The 9,325-nt window shown below is 33.1% G+C and overlaps 1 protein-coding gene across 1 annotated transcript; it reads right to left on the bottom strand.

The window, feature by feature from the left end:
• Positions 1-4,015: 4,015 nt before the first annotated feature.
• LOC114418270 (protein IQ-DOMAIN 14-like) lies at positions 4,016-7,301 on the bottom strand. The gene is made up of 5 exons (XM_028383533.1): positions 6,749-7,301; positions 6,338-6,628; positions 5,969-6,214; positions 5,583-5,723; positions 4,016-5,289 (listed from the first exon to the last, which is right to left on the bottom strand). The coding sequence occupies exons 1-5, from the start codon at positions 6,878-6,880 to the stop codon at positions 4,459-4,461; spliced, it is 1,641 nt and encodes a 546-aa protein (XP_028239334.1). The 5' UTR covers positions 6,881-7,301; the 3' UTR covers positions 4,016-4,458.
• Between the last annotated feature and the right edge of the window lie 2,024 nt (positions 7,302-9,325).

Genomic DNA, 9,325 nt, shown 5'->3' with positions numbered 1-9,325 from the left:
ATGGTGAAGATGATGACGACAGTAATAACAACAGTGATGCCAATGTTAATGGCGGGTGGTGATGATAGTTGTGATTGACAATGATAATGGTGATATTGGTTGTGATGGTTGTAGTGTCAGTGATGGTGAAAATGATAGTGATGTTGGTGGTGTCAACAATAGTGGTAACAATAACAAAATGGGTCATTTTCAAATGTAGGGTAACTGTGTTCTTTTAAAACTAAAAATCAAATTTTAAGATCTTTTTTTAGTTTAAAAAATGAATGTAAAAGTATTTTAAAATTAAATTAAAAATTATTTGAACTCTATCTTTATCAAACAATGTTTTGTTTTGAAAATTACATGTGAAAACCAAAAATAAAAAACTTATAACCACCCTAAACAAGTCTTATGTATTTAGTTAAAATTTCATACTTTAAGCTATGCGTTGTTGTTGTAATTATTATTATTATTATTATTATTATTTTTAAAAATCTTTTTGACTCATTTAAAAATATAAAAGATCAAACTAAATATAATCTAAATCATAAATATCTAAAAGTGCATTTTAATCTGAAATGTATTTTTCATTATGTCAACAAAGTGTAACATTATAATATATAATGAAAATACATTTTTGTTTATCATAATACTTAACAAAATGCATTTCCATTATGTATTTATGTTGGACAAGAATTGTGTTTCCATTATTTTTGTTTTCAATGCAAACACATTTATGTTAGGAATATTTTAAAAAAAAAATGTAAAACAAAATACGGGGTGAAATCATACAGCGAGGTGGGAATAACAAAGCCCTTGAGCCAGATAAGGAAAGTGCCACTTTTGGTTTAAAAGCATTGCTTTTGGGCTTCCTAAGTTGGTTGTTCATAAAACTCTTTCAGTTGGTCCAGAAATGTTTACCCTTGTTGGTATATAGCAGAGCCTCAGACCCAGAATTTTTTTGTTTTCTTTAGTATTGTAAAAGTTTGATTTTGATTCCTTATTAATTTAATTGTGTAATTTTAATTGATTTAAAAACTTGACTTCTAATATTTAATGGAAACATTAATGTAGCAGTGTAAGAAAAGTGTCACACTAAATTTTTGTTGCATATTTGATATCAAGTTAACAAATGAATAAAATTTGCACAATCAAATAATAAGAGAAACAAATTCATGAATAAAAGGGAACCAAAATGAATTTTGACGTAAGAAAATTAAAATTGCAATTTAAGAATAAAAAATAAATGAATAAATCAAAGAAACGGACACACTTGGTCAATGGTTAAGTAATGTTGAGCGTGATACAACTCAACTGTTTTTTTTTTCAAACTACTTTTGGCCTCTTATATTTAATTTGCCATCATTTTTTTCTACTTCTATTTGTTTTTTATTATACTCCCTATGTCCTTATTTATATGAGATAGTTAATAATTTTTTTGTCCCTTATTACAAGATTTTATTTCATTTTTCTTGTACATTAATTATTTTTTGACTAAAATATTATTATTTATTTTAATCTATAATTAAATACTACTTTGAATTGTCACTTTTTCTCTTAATGATAAATTTGAAAAATAGTCATGTTAATACTTAAGTTAACTAATTTTCTTAGTAAGTATAATTTAGTTAATTATGTCTTATAACTAAAGATAGAGGGAATATTGTTAATCATATATTTCTCACCTTCTCGAACATATTACCGTGATCCATTAAAAAAATGCAACTATGCATTGCGTAGTTTTTTTTATATCGGCCGAAAAAAGATGAATGTTAATAACAGGTTAAGGTATAAGCTATACCAAAACCGAACAAATCCTACAAGATAAAAAAAAAAAAAAACTGTCTTAACAAGCTACAGAGACAGTTTAATAAAATGCAACTATGCATTGCCTAGTTGTTACTTGTTTGCATGATTTTTCTTGGTTTTGCCATTTATATAATACGAAAAAGAGTGTCAGAATGTAAATTTTGGGAATCAATTGTATTTGCAGTGAAGAATATATAAAGATCTTATTTCGTATAAAAACTGCTTTGGCTGGTTCAATGAGAAGATTATTCGCTGAGGCACTTCTGAATTAGTTCAAGACTATCAAAATTAATAAATAAGCAACGTAAGTAAGTAACGACTTGGTTTTAATTGCTTTTAAAAAATCACTTTTCTTTAAATTAAAAATCTTTTTAAGCTGTAAAAATAGATAGTCATTTCATTAAAAGCAATTAATAATTTATTCCAAAATAACACATAGGCCCTTATATTAATATGTGCCTGCCCCACTTAGCCTTAATCCTCTGCCTATAGGCCAGTTATTATACATGGACCATACTAAAGCTTCAAGATTGTTGGTCCATATTTGGTGTATCATTAGTATGATGTTTAGAATTATAATCTTTCTTCTTAGTCCACTAGTTTATCTTAATTTGTTTAGTTGAGTTATGTACATCAAAGTTATTAGTACTACTTGAATCGAATATATCTAATCAAACCATCATTGGCTCAACCAAATTGATTTGGGTGCAAAATTTAGATGAAAAAAATAGGCGAAAACTTCATTAAAAACCCAAACAAGTCAACCAAATTACAAGCTGGAGAAATACCGAGTCACTTACAAAGAAGTACATAGATTTCTCTACAAAAAGTTTAATTACTCTTGTTAGTTAGCCCACTTTGTTCTCCAAAAAGTGAATAATTAAATGCATGCTTGAATTTAAGTTTATAAACTTAAGTTCAAATTTGCAAACTGAGTTTGTAGAAGTAGTCTAAATTTTATTTTTATAAAACTGACTTTACTTTTCAAACTGAGTTTGTAGTACTCGACAGAAAATTCAAACATAACCTTAATGGAGAGTTGTATTTTTGCAAATAAATTTTTATGTACATTAATTCTGCATGCTTAGAAAAGAACTGGTTTCATGCAAAACTTTTATTTTGTGTGACAACAGAATGTGCAATATTAGATATAGCCTATAAGTTCCTTCTAGCACGCACCTAATAACACTAGTGTTCAGTAGGATGGGACCCCAAACAGCTCATAATTCCAAGATACCTCTGATTATGAGTTTCAGTGAAGAAAAGGTTGTCCAGCTGGAGTCCTGTGTAAAAATGCAATAAGCTGTTCAGAGCATATCCACTAGTAAAAAACCCTGTGGTTGTTAACTCTTGTTTTAAAACTTCTGTGGTTTGAAATTTTTTAGTAACTTATAGTAATTCTTTAAAAAAATTAAAATAACTATAAAAAAAAATCTTATATTTTTCTAAAATAAGTCTCACATTACTTTCTGATGGTTTAAAACCGTTTCTTTATGTAACAAAAACAAACTAACAATTATTCTTACCATTATAAACTGCTAGAGATGCTCTTACAAGTCTCTGCAAAACAGAACAAAACGTTTATCACTACATACAGAAGAAGAGTTTGGGAAAAAAAGATACCGTGGTTTAAAACTACAGAACATAAGCCACAGTTCATGATCTCTTCTCAATAAATGCCCAAGCGTATCTACTTTTATCCTTTTTATGCTGCAGGCCAAGTAGCAACCTGGAAAAGTTGCATGGCCAAGAGCAAATAATAGTGTAAAAAAAAACTGAGCAAATTATTCTTTGTTGATATCCTTGAGCAATTTGTTAGCGTTGATCTCCTCCACATGCAGGAAAGTTCTATTGTCTACATATACTTAATTATCTTCACTAATTATAATGAAATCATATTTTAACCATAGTTTCAAAATGTAGATAAATGTTGAAAATGTACGGGAAAGAGGAGTTCGAATAAAATTGTTTCGCTTTCACATTTCAGAATTGACATGTACCACTGCACATTGCACAAGTACGTAACGTAATATACAGAAACATCAATTATAGTCATGCGGGGTTATAAAGGTCAAAGAATATGACATGACCAAGAGTTAAGTATTTGCTAATTATGAACTATATATATATATATACCCATTACTATATGATTTGCTCTTGCTAGCAATGTTTAATTTATCCATTTGATTAAAAATTGATCAATGAAAGGAAAAAAAAAAGTTGTACATTTTGCTAACAAAAGGCAATCGCTAAAATACGAAAAATTACATGTTATTGTGACAGGACAGTCCATTAAAAGCTATTTCAGATGGTCTTGGCAATTCTTTCAACATCAACACAACATCCCAAGTGAGGTAGGCCACCACATAGGGCTCACTTTTTATCTTGGCATCTTAAGAAAAGTATGAAAAACGAATGATAAACGAACACATTAAATTGTTCTGAGTTTCCTAGCAAGAAAAAGTACTTGCTTGCTTCTCTGGTTCCTAACATCAGATTCAGGTCGCCCGGGGGTAATTAAATAACTTTCTTTTGGGAGGGTGAGAAAGGGTTAAACTAAAATTAACTCTAACATCACAAAAAGCCCAAATAAAAATCAAATATGAAGTGAATTATGGCCATGGCCTAATGGGTCCGGTCATGTTTCTTCTCATTAAAGTGTGCAACAAATCATCTCAACCACCTCCTTAGGTCACCTGTTGAAGAAGGAGAAACCTGACCCCCACCAATACTCTCAGTGCAGCAAGAAGAGTAATTTGATTGTTGTTCTAACCCCCCAAAGTGTGATCCACTCACACTCTTGAAGCTTGGACTCCTTAAACTATGTCCATAGTTTCCATAACTCACTCCCACACCATAAGGGTCAGGAGCTGGAAAAGAAAGCCTTTTCTTGGCTGATCCAACCCTGTCCCTCTCTGGTGTGGATGGCCTCTGCCTTGGCGCGCTTTGTGACCGAATTCGAGCCTTTGCAGACTCGGTTGCCGCCATGTAATTAGGCAATGTAGCAGTAGCACCACCATTACTAGTTCCAGTTCCAACAACCCTCCCATTTTGGTACAAATTTCCTGCGTAGTGGTAATTAGACCTCAAGCTTGGTGTTTGGGAGGTGTGGTAGCTTCTGTCGTCTCTAATGCAACGTGGACTCGCGGACCGGACTTGGATGGGCCTCGATTTGGCAGGAGAAGGGGTGGCAGGGGACTGGTGAAGGGAGGATCCATTTTGGTGAGATCTATGGAGTGGGGAAGCAATGGAATGCCTTTGTGGTTGGTGATGGTTTGGGTTATATTGATAATTTGGATGTGATCTTCTGTAATTGGTTCCTAGATATGAATAAGGCTGAGATGTGTCAATTTCCACAGTCTTAATGTGGTCTCTTTGATCAGTTGAAGCCCTTCCTCTATTCTCCCATGGCTTTGTGGCCATCCACCGATCTAGCCATTTTGGTCTCTCTTCCAACTCATCTTCATTTCCAATTGATGATGTCCTACCATTCCTCCAAATCTATTATGCATCACAATCAATTAACCAAACCAAGTCAAGGAAATTAATTCAATTTCAAAGATCAATTAAACACACTTCAGTCAATTACCAAACCAAGTCAAGGAAATTAATTCAATTTCAAAGAATCAATAAATACACTTCACATTTCACAATCAATTACCACACCAAGTCAAGGAAATTAATTCCATTTCAAGAATCAATAAAAATACACTTCAAAATCAATTGACAAAACCAAGTCAAGGAAATGAATTCAATTTCAGGAAATCAGTAAAACACTTAAAGAGGATCAAAACCTGTTGGGAAAAGGCTTGGGATAAGGTCTTGTCCCTCTTCATTGCAGCAGCTTCCTTCCTCTGCATCAACATGGCCTTCACTTCTTCAACTGTGTGATGCCTTTCATCCCAGTCATCTGTAATGCTGCTTCCCTCTCTTGACTACAAAAGCAAACACAACAAACAATTCAAACCAACAAAGAAAATAACACCCCCCCCCCCCCCCCTTTCCCCAACTGTTGCTTGATTAAGAATATGAGAATGAGGACTGTTCCTTTGTTTTTTTGCAAACAAAAAGTACTTTTTTCCTTTCCTGGTAACAGCTGATCCTTAAAGCAAGAAAAAGTACACAAAATTTGATCAATGATCACTAATGCTGGTTTAAACAAGTAGGCTCTCACACTTACTATTGATTTCCTATCTGAAATGTCCTGAAGATACCGCGAGTCCCAAACACTAGCAGTGTCACTGAAAGTGGATTTTCTACTACCTTCAAGTGAAGACCTTATGCGTTGGTCAAGAACCCTTGCTTGAACTCTAACCAAAGCCTGCATGCACCTAAGGGTCATCTTTGCCTGCTTCCTAACATTGTGACCCCTAACCAAAGCTTGCAACTTCACCAAACCCTTTAGTGCACGAAGTGCTCTTCTAGCCTTCAAGCAAAAAAATAACAAAACGAAACAAATCCATTCATATTAATTAACATTAGTAGGTGCTTCTCATTTTCACTTAAGAACTTAACATTTTTATAATTCAGATCTGTTCAGGGCACTTACAAGATACCCTCTAAAAGCAGTTTGGATCACAACAGCAGCATAATGCTCCCTGGCATGGCTAGCAGGTTTGGACAACCTTGCCACCTCCACCGCCGCCTGAGCGGTGGCCATGGCGGCTTCTGCGGTGGCCACCGCCACCGCAACTGCATGCTTCTGATCCTGGTCTGTCCTAGAACCACCACCACTTGCTGCCACATCATGCTTCAACTTTTGTTGAGTGTTGTTGTTGTTGTTCCCTCCTTCATGACTCATGTGAGTCTTCCTGAAAATCCATCTTCTCTTTTCCCTCTTCTACAAAATTAAGAAAACAAAGAGTGTGTGCTCATTCTAATTAATTCTCATGATCTAAGAAAACAAGACTAAATTGATCTGCAAAGAAAGAAAACATAGAAAACACACACACACACACACCTTTTCTTCGTCTTCTTCTTGATCACAGTCTTCTCTTCTTCTGCCACTCCTTTTGTCACTGTCTTTGGTGGGAGATCTGAATGCCCTTTTGACAGCAGTTAACCATGAACTACCACTTCCCTTCTTCCCCATGTAAATCTATCTCAGCGGCATTTACAGCTTCAACCTCAACCGCTAAAAACAGCCCCTCAGAAAGAACCAGAAAAAATTATAACCATAATTTTTGTGTTAAAAGACAGAACAGAACAGAAGAGAGTTTCAACTTTCAAGTTCAACCTCCTTTGTCTCGGGGAAATAGACACAAGGAAAAACAAGAAGAAACTTATGTTATGGAGCTCTGGTTCAGTCTTTCTTGTTGTTATTTGAACACAAGTACACACAACAAAACAGTTGAGCAATGCTACAGTGAACTTGTCCTCCTCCTCCTCCTCCTCCTGGCTCTGTCGTGAGTGAAATATCTGAGTCACTCCTCATGTAAAATCCTTTGGCAAAATTTAACGTAACGCACTCTTAGATACACCAGCATTCACTAACTGTTCATTTAATTTCGATATTAGGTTCCATATCTAGTAACGTAATATATATGAAATTGTTTTTTATATTTTCATATTAGGCTGGATATCTTGTAACGTATGACGTTGTTTTTGACCAAACGTACCATAAAATAAAATAAGAAAAGATTATGTTGAGTGCATACGTGCATATCTCTCAATGTACATAAATAAGAAAATGACTCATTTCATTAGTTGAAATAGTATCAGAGATTATCTTAAAGTGTGTTTATATAATAAGTATTGGATTCCTGTAGAAAGTGAATCCTTAAAAAAAAATAATGATTCATTTCTTTTGGTTCTGTCATGAATATATTTAACTCACTGAATTAAATATTAATTTTATTTATGAAATTGTAATGTTGTAAACTCAAGATTTTTTACATATGACAGAGATGAAACACATATCATGAACGGACTATTATAAGACTACTTATAGATGTGTAATTCTAAAACTTTGGCTTTAAAATATCTAGTTCTCAATGTAAGAAATGTATGAAATTGAAACACAATTCGCATTTCATGAACGTATTTATGAGTTAGAACTAAATTTTAAATTCTAAAAATTGACTGACAGTTCATTTAATTCTGATATTAGGCTGGATAAGGGAGTAACCGGTAACGTATGAAATTGTTTTGACCAAGCTCGTACCATAGAATAAAATAAAATAGTGAACAAAAAATCATCTTCAAGATTATGTTCAGTTCCACATGGTTTATATATTAAGTATGTACCCAAATTGAATTATTTAAGCGGCAGTCAGAGACAGCCTGTGTGAGAGGGGCAGCATATATATAGAATATTAATAATCTAAATGGGCAAAGCTTATGGATTTTTGTGGCATGGATGGACAACAGTGGCGGTGTCAGAAGCTACCTTAAGCTTTTAATGTTAATGAATAATAATAATTGAAAGTAGTAGAATTGATGCAATGTTATATGTAAGGGAACTTAGGGAAGGATATAAAGCAAGTTGAGGGTGGCCAAGAGAGAAGCCAAAAGTGGCTTTTTCTATAATGGAATCAGAAAAAGTCACTATTTCCTTTTGGGATAAATTATCTTTTAAAATAAAATACTATAGTATAAGGTGGAAGTGGGGGAAAGGAAACTGAACTACACTCTCATGGTGTCACGTGCTGTGAGCAGGTCGAGACATATCATCTGAGTGAAGGACCACGGTGGACTCTCATACTTAGGAACATGCAGCATGCATCATGTGGCTTTACTTGGTAAAAAAATTATTAATTGCATCTTTTGCAGCAAAACCAGATGACACAAATATCAATGAAACTATTGTCTTAATCCTCAACTAAGCTTCAAGGTGTCCTCTTCTACCTCATGGTTCAACTGCACCAAGTACTCACCCACCCAAAGACTGGTCAAACTGTTCTAGATTCTCTACATCATGGTACTCAATTCAAGAGTCGTTTGTTTTAAAATATTAATTTACTATATTTAAAAATAAAGTTTTAATAAATATTTAGAACCAACATTACTTTAATCGGAATGAATCTGTACTTAAGTAAGTTCTTCAACAAAAATCTTGGATTCATATCTGATCAATGAAAAATGTTATTGAAAAAGAAAACTTATTAAAAATCATCTATTAAATTTTTCAAACAGAAATTAATCATAATATATTATAATATTGTAAAAAAGTTAAAAGAATTTATATTATCTAAATACTAAAATAAAGCAACTTTCAAATAAAAAACATTGGTGATTAAGTCTCATTTAAATCAATTTTATTAATTTTAAAAATATTTTTATTTTTTAACTTATTATAAAATTAATTTATGTTAAAGAAATTCAAAGAGACAACAATTACAACACTGTATAAATTGTTTTTCCTACCTGCAAGGGATTCCAGTGGTATGTAAGCATGCAGTTACTTACTTTGTTTTTTTATGAGGTGCCCGTCCTTTAAGCATCTTGTGAGGCAGAGCAAGGAACAATCAAAATTCTATTGCTTTCGGGGGAGGGGAGTTACTTGTCAAGCATTTAAGGCTGGACAAAATAGTTTCCT

Source organism: Glycine soja, chromosome 7, assembly GCF_004193775.1.
Source record: "Glycine soja cultivar W05 chromosome 7, ASM419377v2, whole genome shotgun sequence".
In the NCBI taxonomy this organism is placed as follows: Eukaryota; Viridiplantae; Streptophyta; class Magnoliopsida; order Fabales; family Fabaceae; genus Glycine; species Glycine soja.
The sequence above is the reverse complement of the archived record's forward strand: the minus strand, read 5'-3'. Positions and strand labels throughout refer to the sequence as shown.

Bases quoted from the DNA above. Each gene is read 5' to 3' on its own strand.
- LOC114418270 (XM_028383533.1), bottom strand. From the start codon at position 6,880: ATGGGGAAGAAGGGAAGTGGTAGTTCATGGTTAACTGCTGTCAAAAGG. The intron at 6,215-6,337 runs GTAAGTGCCCTG...TTTTGCTTGAAG, and splicing joins CTGCTTTTAGAGGGTATCTT to GCTAGAAGAGCACTTCGTGC. The intron at 5,290-5,582 runs GTTTTGATCCTC...GATGCATAATAG, and splicing joins CCCAAGCCTTTTCCCAACAG to ATTTGGAGGAATGGTAGGAC.